The 14,400-nt window shown below is 35.6% G+C and overlaps 1 protein-coding gene across 1 annotated transcript in view; it reads left to right on the plus strand.

The window, feature by feature from the left end:
* nalf1a (NALCN channel auxiliary factor 1a) overlaps positions 1 to 13,892 on the plus strand; it is a 99,120-nt gene extending 85,228 nt beyond the window's left edge. Inside the window, exons 2-3 of the mRNA XM_048197085.1 lie at positions 4,552 to 4,723; positions 10,564 to 13,892. Of these exons, the coding sequence (XP_048053042.1) occupies positions 4,552 to 4,723; positions 10,564 to 10,850 (459 nt within the window). The 3' untranslated portion in view covers positions 10,851 to 13,892. The remainder of the gene's footprint in view (positions 1 to 4,551; positions 4,724 to 10,563) is intronic.
* Positions 13,893 to 14,400: the final 508 nt, after the last annotated feature.

A 14,400-nucleotide genomic window follows, 5' to 3' on the forward strand; every position in this document is an offset into this window, starting at 1 on the left:
GGAAAAGTTAATATGTGAATAAAAGCCTAAATTAAATATTTTCATCATATAAAGTGATCATGTCAAGTCACATTTATTTATATAGTGCTGTATCCACCTTTTTTCTACGCCCCATGGCACAATCACAATCACTATGCTGGATGTTTTTTGTTTGTTTGTTTTTTTGGGGGAGGGGGGCAGGGGTGCAATGAAATGGCATTATTCTACTCAACCTTCAACCACAGAATATTAAAAGTGTAAAAGCATTAAAAATTTACTACAACAGACCATGAATAACCCCAAAAGCTTCATTATTTCCGCAGCAATATTACGGACATGTTAAATATCACTGTAGTAATATTTGTCTGTATTACTGTATGTAAGATACGTTGCCTTAATTAAAAATCTTCATTAACTTGTGATAATATTTCACAGTGCTTTCCGTCATTTTGACAGATAACAAATACTGTATTTACTTGCTTTAGAAATGTTCCAGTAAACACTTCTAATAGTGATAAGAAGTGAAAAGGGGAGACAATTACATGTTAAAGCGACCATGTGAAAACAAACCTGGAAAGAGACATGAAGATTTGGGGAGAAAAGTGAGAGATTCTTATTGCATTCCTTTGAATTATTCATGGGATATATCGTAAATTATATTGGGAAAGCAGACCATAAATGCACAGTTTGTTGTCTTTTATCATACTGTAACAGCAGAATACAAAGAAAAAAAAGAAAACGATCAGGAAGAAAAGAATGCAATGAAAGAGCTCTTGCCACAGATATGCATATGATACCATATCATCTGATGTCTGAAAATAAAACATGAAGGTAAATTGACAGCTCATTCAGTCAAACTGGCTGATAAGGATTATTTGTAGCCATCCTTATTACGGTATTTTAAATGATGTTTTTCAGTCTGTTTGAGTGGAAGTTCCCCAAACCAAAAGTGCCACCCATAATTCAAAGTGCAGTAGGTGGATACAATACAGACAAAGCAGTTTCAAAGCAGTTTCACAGTAATAATCAGGAAAATAGTGTTAATGTTGCAAATTTATGAAAATAATTCCACTTCAGCTGTAAAGCAGCTCTACAGAAGAAAATTGAGCTATTAAAGAAGAAAATTGAGCATTATTCAGCTAATTTAGTTGTTGTTGATTCAGTTAACTGTTACAGCCTGAGCCTCATGGTGGGGCTTGTATTTGTGTTTTGTGACGTTATATGTTCTTGTGTTCTGATTTGTTTTTCTTTTCTTTGAGTGACGTTAGGTTCTGCCCCATCCACCTTTTCCCCGTTGCTCTAACGGTGCTCCTGACTGTGTATATATTTCATGCTCACTTTATTATTGCTGTTGATCGAATATATGTTTGCCTTTCCTTTTACATGTGAAGTTTATAGTGAAGTCGTTTTTGGTATGGTTAAGTTGAGTGCTTATTTTTGTTTGTCATTTTTCGCTCCTTTGTTTGGATATTTAAAATATGTGAGTTTGTGGGTATTTGTCAGTCTGGTCCTTAATAAATGCTGTTTGAGATATTGTCGCTTACTCCTTTTTAAATGAGTATTGTATTAGGGTTACGTAACAAATACCAGCATTAAAAGATTAGTGGCGGAACCACTTGGAAGGCAATCATTTGTGTTTATAAAGCATATACATTTCGAAAATGACCGATCGTTTTGCTAGATAAGACCCTTATTCCTCGTCTGGTATCGTTTAAAGCCCTTTGAACTGCACTGAAACTGTAATTTTGACCTTCAACCGTTTGGAGGCCATTGAAGTCCACTATAAGGAGAATAATCCTGGAATGTTTTCATCAAAAACTTTAATTTCTTTTCGACTTAAGAAAGAAAGACAAACATCTTGGATGACATGGGGGTGTGTAAATTATCTGAAAAATTTTATTTGAAAGTGAACTAATCCTTTAAAGTTGCCATTGAATGAAAAATTGAATTTACCTCGGCATAGTTGAATAACAAGAGTTCAGTACATGGAAATGACATACAGTGAGTCTCAAACTCCATTGTTTCCTCCTTCTTATGTAAATCTCATTTGTTTAAAAGACCTCCGAAAAACAGCCGAATCTCAACATAACACCGACTGTTACGTAACAGTCGGGATCATTAATATGTACGCCCCCAATATTTGCTTATGCCAGCTCATGTTCAAGGCATTACACAAGGGCAAATGTCTGGATGTGCACAGCTGAATCATCAGACTAGGTAAGCAAGCAAGGACAATAGCGAAAAATGGCAGATGGAGCAATAATAACTGACATGATCCATGATATCATGATATTTTTTGTGATATTTTTAAATTGTCTTTGTAAATGTTTCATTATCATGTTGCTAATGTACGGTTAAATGTGGTTAATAAAGTTACCATCGTTTCTTACTGTATTTACGGAGACAAGAGAGCCGTCGCTGTTTTCATTATTAAACACTTGCAGACTGTATAATTCATAAACACAACTTCATTCTTTATAAATCTCTCCAACAGTGTGTAATGTTAGCTTTAGCCCATTAGCCAGGGAGCACAGCTTCAAATTCATTCAGAATCAAATGTAAACATCCAAATAAATACTATACTCACAGGAATCGATGCATGCATGCAGCATGAATGACGAACACTTTGTAAAGATCCATTTTGAGGGTTATATTAGCTGTGTGAACTTTGTTTATGCTGGTTAAGGCAGTCGAGAGCTTGGGGGCGGGGGAGCGCGAGATTTAAAGGGGCCGCACGCTGAATCGGTGCATATATAATTATGGCTCAAAATAGGCAGTTAAAAAAATTAATTAAAAAAAATCTATGGGGTATTTTGAGCTGAAACTTCACAGACACGTTCAGGGGACACCTTAGACTTATATTACATCTTGTTAAAACTGGTTCTAGGGCACCTTTAATGTTGCAAAGTTCATAAGTTAAGAAACAAAATTAATTCAACTATAAAGCAGCTCTACAGAAGACAACAGTGTCATTATTCAGCTCAGGTCAGTTCTGTGTTGATTCAGTTCAGTTCAATAACAGTCCAAAGTTCATCAATTATAAAACAAGTTCAATTAAGCTATAAGCAGCTCTACAGAAGGTAAGGGTCACCATTTAGCTCAAATCGTTCAGTGTCGCTTGATTCATATAGATTACTTTAAGATATCTTTATGAACACTTTGAAACCTGAAAATGTTGGTGGAATCACTCAGGTTTCATTAAAAACTTCATTTATGTTTTGAAGATGTACGATTTTGGTAAACCAGTCTATAAATGATTTGTTCATGTATCAGACTGATACAGTTCTCGAGTTCATCTCACTGATTCAATGATCTGCTGTACAGTAGCTGACTGCTTTACTGGACTTTCAGTGTATAATGACTTTTTGGGAAAAAATGATAAAAATTCGGCTCACAAGACTGAAATTTTAATGATTTTTGGCTTTTTTAATGCATGTTTTATCTTTGGTTAATATATTGAGTTACACCCATGTCACATAAAGCTTTTTTCTTAAACACATAAGTGTTTTATGATTTATGATGTGACATCTCTAGATTTACAGTAATCTAAACTTTTTGTTTTTCACCTCAATCTGCCATGTGATTGGTGAGATGGGGGTCAGCAGTCTGTTGGCATGTCATTTCCTGTTATTCTGTTACAGAAGTCTTGTTTTTAAAGACGTTTTGAGAAGGGAGAGAGAGGGGAAAAGAGAATCCTCTTAGAAACCAGCCTTCACAAATCAGACTGCAGTACTAGATTCTCTGACAGCCAGACAGTGCTAATGACGACCTGGTTTCCTATGCCTCCTGTTCTCTTTTTCAACACACACACACACACACACACACACACACACACACACACACACACACACACACACACACACACACACACACACACACACACACACACACACACACACACACGTGGATGCTCTGGCATCTTCCTTTCCCTTTCCTCAACAGCAGGCTGTGCTGTGGGCTATGTAGGGCAAAATAAATGAGCAAAGTCTATTCTTATAGTGCCGTGGAGTCCTTTGCCCACCCCTTGCCCTGCCCACTGTGCTCCTTTGCTCTTAACTCACTTCATATATAGCGTGATACAATCATTTTTTCAAAGTAATGCTGCAGTAGGTGTATTGGGTTAGATGATCAAAGATAAATCATAAAGCAACAATGTTTTTATGAGGTCCGCATGACCTGGTTGTGCCTCAGTGTATGTCACTGAGGCAGCACAAGCAACCAAGCTGAGACAGATTAATTAATCTAGCAAACAGGTGTGATGTGCAACCCTCCCATCTGCTGGTCACTGTGAGTACTGCACAACTGATTGATGGGGATATTGGTGTAAGTCCTTTGCTATAATTTGTCACTTCATTGTATATCAAAAAAAAAAATGACACTTGTTATGGCACTGTGGTGACAATAATGTCAGTAACTCTGACAATAGTCTGGTAAAAACTCTGGGATTGTAAATGTAGGTCTTTTACTACATAAATAATGTGTGAAATCCAACCCACAGCATCTCTGTTTGAAAGTTTAATGGTTTACATTCATTCACTTTCTTTGTTTCTTTCTTTCTTGCTCTCTCTGCAGATTGTCTACAAGCCCTGGCTCTGTGCTCAATATTTCCAGAGCCCTCAGTCAGGCTGCAGTCATAAGATTCCCTGTGAGCAGTACTGTCTTGAGGTCCAGCAGAGGTGTCCGTTCATATTGCCTGACAATGATGACCTTATACATGGTGGCACTCCTAGTTTTATATGTACAGGTTAGTATGCAAGTATTTGAGAACTCACTACAGTACAGCCAATCCTACAAAAAATGTTTTAAACCTAGTAAAAAATTATCCATTAAAATATCGAATTCTTGTATGAGTATCAAATGAGTAAAATGCTTGAATCAGTAAAATAAGATCTGTAAAGTAAAAATAAATACTAAATAAAGTCACAAGTAGCTTTGTAAGATTTTCAATTTTCAAGATACATACCACATAAAGTTATTGGCAGAGTACCATCAATTTTCTGCATCATTCTTAATTTGTGGTGGTTGGAGTACACTACCAACCATAATTAACAGCATCAATAGAGCAAAAATAAATCAATAAATCAATAAATAAAAGGAGTTTCATCAAGGAGTTCGGAAGCAGCAAGATCAGCTGCAAGTGCAACCCAAGTTTGTTAAAAAAAAAAAAAAAAAAAAAAAAAGATAATTAAAAAGCATGTTATTGTTCCATAGACCAAAGATACTTTTAAGGTTTTAAACAACATTTTCCAGCAAGATTTCAGCACATCTTTAAACGAAATCTGTAAATACTGAAATGAAACACATGCTATGTGGATTATTATACAGTTTTTTTGGTGACATCTATTGGACAATTGGAGAAACTGTCAGGCCTTCACTCACAAACAAAACAAAACAAAACAAAACAAAACACTCAAAAAGCAATATAAGTGGTAATTTAACCCAACATTTAACCTCTTAACACACAAAGATCGCCGGCAGCCACAGATTATTGTTGTTTAATATTCACTGCATGTTAAAACATCACACTCTTACTTTATATCATTAGAAAGATTTAAGTCTCACCTAACGCCAAAAATGTTGCTCGGTTTAAATTTACAATTTACATTTTTCAATGTAAAATTGTTTGTTCAGATAACTCAATTTGGAAGGTTGGAACAACATTTAGACAACTTGAGAATCTGTATTTTTGTTTAGTTCACTCAAGATAATAAACTGACTCATCCTACTAAATAACCTTTGTTCAAGCTATTTTTATATTTGTTAGAAGAACATTTTGCTGATACCTCATGTATTAAATCCAAGTTGCAAAATGTTCTTCTAACAAATGTAAAAAAAAAAAAAAAAAAGCTTAAACAAATTGATCTGAACAAACAATTTTACATTGAACAATTTTGTGCCTGTTCCCAGCATGCATTGCAGCTTGAAAAAAATGATGTGGTAACTATTATTAAAAATAATTATTGCTTTGCATTTTCTAGTTTGATTTATGCTGCTGCTGCTGCTGTTGTTGTTACTGTTATTTAGCTGTCATATGGTTCAGAATTCATTTACTGAATTACAATTATTGATCATTACCATGTTTGAGATTTGTGTGTTGAAAAAATATGCATCTTGTTGCAACGTTTGTATGCAATATATTGGGAAGGGTCTGGCTGCAGATTTGCACTTGCACACTCAATCACCTGAGCTTCCTCTGCAAGTGACGTCACTTGCAATCACCGCCTGCGTACTCCGCAGCCTGAGACTCACTTACACTTGATATAATAAATCAAAAAATTATTGCCAACAGGGCCAAGAAGCTGAGATGGTTAAATTATTCAAATTACTTTAGTACTGTAACAAGACTGAAACGTTTTTGTTTTCAAAGATATTGCCTGGGTAAAATGGGTAAAATGTTTGCCTCTACTTTTAAACGGCCAACAATGTTCATATCATGTAGTTAGCTTTGAAAATCAAACATGGAGATAAAAAAAACAAGGGCTGTTTCTTAAAATGTGTTCTTATGTGATCTTGCATCCTTGTGTTATCATGCTATGTCATCAACTGTCAAATCTGAATTTCGACCCTGTGTCCCAACGTCCCAATACTATCCATCCTAAATAGTATGTGTGTCCCAAAGCATGGTATGTTGACAAGAGAAAGTCCCTGCATGGTCTACTATTTCCGGTAGATTTTCGGAGTGTGGAACTGTGCTCTAACTGGTAATATTGCCCACAACCCATTGCACTTTGGAGGTGGATTTTGTTCAGAATTACAACCACGAATAAAACGTTTTTAAAAAACTACAAATATGGCAATGTGAACGAATGACGTTAAGTAGATAGATTTAGATAAAAGGGTTTGAGTGATCAATAATCAACATTTAACACGATAAAAAAATATTTATCTGTGTTAAATTTCATCTTCAAAATGTGAATTTTTACAAAGATCTGTTTGGCCATCAACTTTTAAATGCATCATGACTGGCAGATCAACATGCTACTTCTTATCTCTCCAATATGGTAGGAAATTAAATGAAATGAAATGTGGAGGATGTTAACAGTGACAAGATGATTGACAGGCCAGTTTTCAGTGACAGGATGCACGTCTATTAAAGATGCAATTTTATGATGTGATAGTATGTCCCAAAGCTTGTATACTCCTCTGCTACACACTCAAAACTATTTAATTTTTATTCACAAAAAGAGTACATACTTTTAGGGCATAGTATAAGTAGGTGAATTGGGACGCAGCACAAAGTACCCAGATGTGTTGATATCGAGGATTTTTTGGATGCGGACTCAAATCAAACCATTAGAAATTCCAGAAGTCATTGCGATCGGACAATGTACGGAAGCCTGTAAGTTTTTAACTTGTTCTTACTCAAGAGATTACCGATGCAAGCGTAACGTAAGCGTGAGCGTAAACATTTATCGTTATTGCCATAATATTAATAAAGTTATAAAGACAGACCAAATAAATATATATATATATATATATATATATATATATATATATATATATATATATATATATATATATTATAAAGAAAGCCTGTAGTTCTTTTTATTGCCATATTTAAAATAATCTTTTCATTGACAAGGCATAGGTAATATTAAATAGGCTATACATATTCATTTATACATCCATACACTGTAAAATAAAAAAATAAAATAAAATAATATAAAAATAATGTAAGTAAATATTTTAATAAGTTATAACATTTGTGATATATGTTTATTTATTGTCTATTGGATGGTGCTGTTCCACTACTTAAAGGAATGGTTCACCCCAAAATGAAAATTATCCCATGATTTACTCACCCTGAAGCCATCCTAGGTGTATATGACTATCTTCTTTTAGATTAACACAATCGGATATATAGTAAAAAAAATATTTAATGGTTGTGAAAGTGGGGCCGCATGTTAAACCCAAAAATAATGCATCCATCCATAAAAAAAGTAATCCATAAGACTCCAGGGGCTTAATAAAGGCCTTCTGGAGTGAAGCGATGCGTTTTTGTAAGAAAAATATCCATATTTAAAAATGTATACATTTTACTAGCTTCCGGGGACGACCGTTTGCAGAATGCGCAAGTCGTCTTGCGCCAAATGAGTAATCCTCTGACACGATGTATGACGCAGGATGTTGGAGTATTGTAAGCTTAGATGCCTCTCGCGATTCAAACAAATGGGGCTGTGCAACAAATTTAGGCTCCTCTTCTTTTATATCAAAATCCCCTGACATTTCTCTTTAAAAATTATTGTTTTAGACTTATAATCCATGACCGGTGATTTGTTTTACTCTATCCTCTGCGCCTCCGTGTTCGTCATTATGTTGTGCGTCAGGTCAAAGGATACTCTTCCGCCGCAAATCAACTTGGGCATTCTTTGTGCAGTTGTCCACCAGAAGCTAGTTATTTGAATTTATAAAGTTTTAAATATGGATATTTTTCTTACAAAAATGCATCACTTTGCTTCAGAAGGCCTTTATTAACCCCCATATGGATTACTTTTTTTTATGGATGGATGCGTTATTTTGGCTTCAAAACCTTGGAGGACTAAGGATATTTTTTTAAATATATCAATGATTGTGTTCGTCTGAAAGAAAATAGTCATATACACCTAGGATGGCTTGAGGGTGAGTAAATCATGGGAAAATTTAAATTTTTGGGTGAACTATCCCTTTAAAATGTGTTGGGATGGTCCGTTGAGCAACAGGAAGATTACAGCACATCTCAATTAAATATAAATCTAAATATGCATTCTGTGTCCTTCCAAGTTTGTTCTTTCAAGGTAGCCTTGCAAGAATGGTCTTTACGAGAATACAAGTCCATTCTTTGCATTCCTGGAATCAAGAAACAGCCAAGGATTGTAGCTGCTTGAATTGCTAAATCAAATGCTTAGTTCAAAAGACCACCTGTTAAAGACATACACTACATAACCGCATAACAATCTGGTTACCACTTCATGCACATCACTCTAATCTATAATACTCATATTAATATCAGTTGTTTTAATCCAATAAATACAATTTAATAATAATAGCAATAATAAACAACATAATTTACATGTAATAATTTAGCAGATGGTTTTTAAATAAGGTGTTTATTGGAGCTAACAATATTACCAGGGACACAGTATTGTATTTTGAGTTTAAACCAAAGACAAAAGCCTACAAATAGTTGTTGTCAGCATTAAACTAGCCTTTTTTTTTTCTTTCTTTTTTAAGTGTGTGCACTTCGGGCTTAAAAGCAGTCATTTGAAACCTCTTTCATCTTTCCTAATTACTTATGAGCTGACCATTTAATTTTGCTTATATTCAGCTTTAATCTGCATACAGTGTCACAGGAATGTCAGCACCATGGGAAGCAATTAATGAGCATCTTTTTATTTGACACTGCAGCCTTGTACATTTTTTAATTCATGTTGAAACAGCCAAATGCTTTTCAAAGCATTTACAAACCCTTTACATGAAGAAGTCTTTAAGCTGCATTATAAAAACCTGCTTTAATTTTTTTAGTGTATGATGAACCAGTTAGCTCCTAAAAACTTTTCACAAACCTTTTAAAGCATGACGGAACAATGAAATGTATTTAACAACATCCATATGACTAACTAATTTACTTTTAATGCAAGATGGAGGCTGTTAGTTTTAAAATTTGATAAATATTCAGTTCATTAAAAAATATCGGTTAACACTATATTTTACCGTCCTGTTTCACATGTACATTTCTACTTATTGTAGTAATTACAATAACTGGGTAATAACTTTGTACTAGCCCTGAACCTACCCCTAACTAATCTTAACCCATGTAGTTATCTTGTAAGCACACTGAAAATGCCAACATGTTCTCCAGCCAATACGCCTATATAAGTCATTTGTCACTTCCCTGAAATACAACCCAATAGGAGCGTTTATTAAAGTTGCGCCCCTATCGACAACAGGACACTTTCAATTTAATTTATGAAATTTGACCCATAAGAGCGTTTGCTAAAGTTGCGCCCCTAACGACAACAGGACACTGTGTACTCCGCATCTGCGTCATGTTTCGGGTTTTGCGTAGCTCAGTTGGCAGAGCAATGCAATATATAACAATATGCAATCACGTGATCATGCGATCGATCCCAGGGAACGCATGTGCTCATAAAGTGTATATGCACTATAAATCACAAAGGGTAGGTTTAGGGGTGGGGTCAATGTAGTCGTTAATAAAAAATGAGTTTTGCTAAATGGAAATAGGACAAATGGTGTAAAAAGTCCACACATTGCATTTAAATGAACACACATTTTGATTGGTAACGTCAGTCATACGTCATTTTATGATGACAGACATTACACAACATTATCATTATTTTTACGCCAGCTAGAGGGCGCGTGACTTTAAAACATAAATATATGTCGTAATAAGGTGCTTGAAGAACGACCTATAGGGGTTTTTTTTGGAGGAGGACAGTCTGGAAAGTGCACATACTGTAAAATAAAGTCTTTGAAGTAATCATTTTAGTGCAACTTTTTTTCATAAAAACACAGTCAGATATGCATATTGCTATATCATACAACGTCATACAAATCAAAACATGTCTGTTTTTGCATATACCCCAGGGCTTTCGGAGAAACTAGACATCAACCAGGAGCCAGAGTGCTGTGATGTGCGGTGGGACCAGAAGTCCAACAACCGTTCCCGCGGCACTTTAAAAAGAACTCACCCTTCCTGCCAGCACACATCCGTGACCTCCTCGGGGACTCCACGGCTCGGGCAGGGCCGACTGAAACTTTGCTTGCTGGTCCTAGTTCTTCTCCACACTGTGGCTACCATGACGGCCAATCAGAACTCGACCTGCCTGACCGCCATCTTTCCACTGGATGACAATGCCCCTAGAGAAGAGTGATTGGACAAGGCTGGGCTGGACAACTTGCGTATCCGCATGCTCCAACACATCTCGCTTCGGGCTTGTCAGTAAAGAAGCCCCTCACTCAGAGAGAAGCTGAGTGTACCGGGTCTAAGTGAGGCTAACAGTCTCAACCAGAGAACACTTAACCGCACTTGTCATCAGCACCTTGTGGGGTTTGAGGAAAATAGCGAATGGAACACAGGAATAGTAGCAGACAAAAGATGAGGGTAATAGGAAGAGTCAGAACACACCCCCACAGAGACTTCTCACTCTCTTCTGGAACACACATTGTGGCACACGCGCACACACACACACACACACACACGCACGCACGCACGCTCACACAATGTCATTTCACTTTGCACTAGGAGATTATCTGACTTTTCCCTTTTAGTTTCAGCTGTTATTTTCACTTCAAGATGGTTTTGACTTCTGTTCAGTGGTTTCAGAGCAACCTGGAAAGTGACTTGGGTGTCCATGTTCCTGTCAAATTCTCCATTTATATGTTGTGTGCCAGTCTTTTTGTGTATTTTGAGAGTGAGTGTCATATCACAAAGTCATCATCACCACATCATTCAGACAGGCTACAGGTAGAAGATTCACGTCTCTCTTTTTATTTATCCTATATAAAATGAAATAATAAAAAGTACTATTTTGAAAATAGATGTACTTAAAGCCAGATCTTAGCAGAGCCTCAAAATCAAAGCAGCACTTCTGTTCAAACAGAACCATTGGCATCTCATCTAACCACCTCACATTATCTCATCTAGCCACCTCACATTATTTTAGAAACTGATGATTATTCGTCTACTATTTGCCAAATCCTCATGCTTGGTGCAGTTTGCTGTTTCCAAAGTCTCAGCTACCACGTTATGAGAAAGATCTATTTATTCTAAGGTCTTCATCACCATATCATACAGTACATGACTCACTATTGGGACTATTGACTGACATATTGGGACACTCAGTTAAATACACATATCCTATAGAAGGTGGTCAAAACAAACCAATTAACAGGGCTTTGGTACACAACTGTAAAGAAAGAGGACTGATAAGTATTGTCATATATATTATGCTTTTATTATGCACTTTATTAATTTAATAATGTGCTAAACCCTTCAGCCTGTCTGCATTAATTGCATCTCAGATGTTCTGTGAAAGCATAATTTTTCAGTGTGTGGTCCACATAATCCTTAGCAGCAACAATGTTTATATCTTTATTCATTGCATGACATTATCTGAATGCATTTACATTACGCCATGCATTTAACGTAATTGTATGTGAAGTTGGTTTAACTAAGGTTAACGACTACAGTTCATGTGCAAATGGAATTGAAATAGCTGAACAGAATGTGCTGTTCCATCATTATCATACACAATTACACTGTAATTTTACCATAATTTCCCTGTCAAAAATATCTATCTATTGTGTAAAGGGCTTAGCAAATAGTAGTGTGTGGTGAAGGAGTTAAGGGCTTACTCTACATTTCTCCTTCTGTGTGGTTGTTGTCTTCAGTGTTTGAGTGTAATGGCTAATAGGGATTATGTGCTGTTTTGCCTTTGTCAGGACCTTATTTTCTGACTATCCTCGTATACACCTGTGCATCAAACACATTCCTTTGGTCATTATTTTCGTGTGTGTTTATAGAGTAAATTCACTAGCATTAAAATAATCCTTGTAAAGTTGGGTTAGGGTTAGAATTACAAAAAGCAGAGACATGCAGAGTGGCTGGTGACATTGGCCCAAATGCTCTATTTTGGACAATTCTTAGTGTTTTAGAAAACTATCAGTAAATGCCTCTATTGGGATACTCTTAATAGATTTGGGAGGCAGTTTTTGTAAGTACATGGGCTAATTCAAGAAGTATCAATGTGTAATATTAGATAGCTTCATTAAACAGGAAAATAAAAATGGCAGAACCTCTGAAGTCACAAAGAGATGTCTTGTTAAAACATGTAGAGCAACACAAGCTAGCACTGTTTTGTACACAGGAGAAGTGCTTGTTCTCTGTTTTTGAGCCAGTGTCCCGCAAAATGGTTCTGTGTGTCTCTGCTTCAAAGTAATTAACTATGCAGGTGATTAAATGCTCTTGATTTTACTTTATAACTTCTCTGTCAGTGTTATTTAGTTGTTTCTGAGAATCTTTGTCTCTTTATTCCACATAATTTTGTTATGTATTGTCCCTGAATATGGCCTTTATCCACTGTTTTCTCCATCAAATGGTGTGCAATGCTAACATAAAGGATGTCAATTTTTCCCAGATGATTTTGTTAAATTGTAATGATCATTCTATGGAAATATTATGCCTTCACCCAGTGTGATAGATATGCCATACATACAAAGAACAGCATGCCAAAGTATTGCATAACTTTCATTTTTCTTTTATTCAATTTTACCATATTAGTCACTTGAGTGATGAAAACATGAGCACCATTGACTTCAAAAGCGTATCTAGACTTTTCCAGTATAATAACACAATGACAATATCTGTCACACTAAGTGAAGGCAACACCAACTCCTAAAAGATCATTATTTTTACACTGCTATATAAAGGCAACACACAGCAACAGACTTATGACTGAAATTGGTTCTTATAGACTGACAGAACAGATGGCTTGACTGTGCTAAAATTCAGATTTTAAGAAAACAACAACAACAACACAACACAAATTCAGTTTAAAATTAAGTAAAATCAATTAAAATAAATAATAAAAATGAAGCCATTTTTTTCTCATTTTCAGTGTTGCTGTAGTTGTGCCTTTGTATGTTTGTATTATGAGATCAAGTGAAGATATCAGGCAGAGAATGATCACAGATCATCAAGAGACTGAAAATGTGTGAATGTCCAGCTTGGAAGAGCTGCATAGAACATATTGTAGTCCATCTGATGCTGTAGGGCATCTGTTAATTACCAACCTGTTTCATGCTGACTTCAAGATCAGAGATTTCCTTTTTTTTTTTAGTAATGTATTCTCCATGACTGTGATGTACTTCCATTGTAATGTCAAAGACTGCTCACATATAATCTAAACCTGAATCTGGCCTTCCTGTATCCAGTTTAACCATCTACCATCAGTCAGTATTTCCCAGATATCCCACTTTTTTAATCACTGGTCCCCCATGATATTCCTATAAATTTAATTCCCTCATGTCATAAGTCACATGTCTGATCCTCATCTCATCTATGTCTACTGTAAATCCTCTGTTGTTTTATACAGATTGTAAGATTTATTTGAATGTAGCCTGTCCTCTTTGAGGTTTATCTGTGCTTTAATTATTGTTTCTGTTGTTCAGACACTATCATGTTTAAAATATTTTAATCACTGTTCAGCACTTGTCAAAAAAGTGTGACTTACACAGATGAATGCTCTCCTCCTCTGGAAAGGTTGCAACTGGAACCTGAGTTTCAACACTAGCAAAGAAACAGACAGACATACAGTATATAGAAATAACAGTTATTATTACAGTGTCATATTGTCATACAATAGATGCTTTAGTTCAGCAATTCTCTTTGATTTTTTTTTTACACAAAGACTTTGATTAATA

This window comes from Megalobrama amblycephala, linkage group LG7, assembly GCF_018812025.1.
Source record: "Megalobrama amblycephala isolate DHTTF-2021 linkage group LG7, ASM1881202v1, whole genome shotgun sequence".
Classification (NCBI taxonomy): Eukaryota; Metazoa; Chordata; class Actinopteri; order Cypriniformes; family Xenocyprididae; genus Megalobrama; species Megalobrama amblycephala.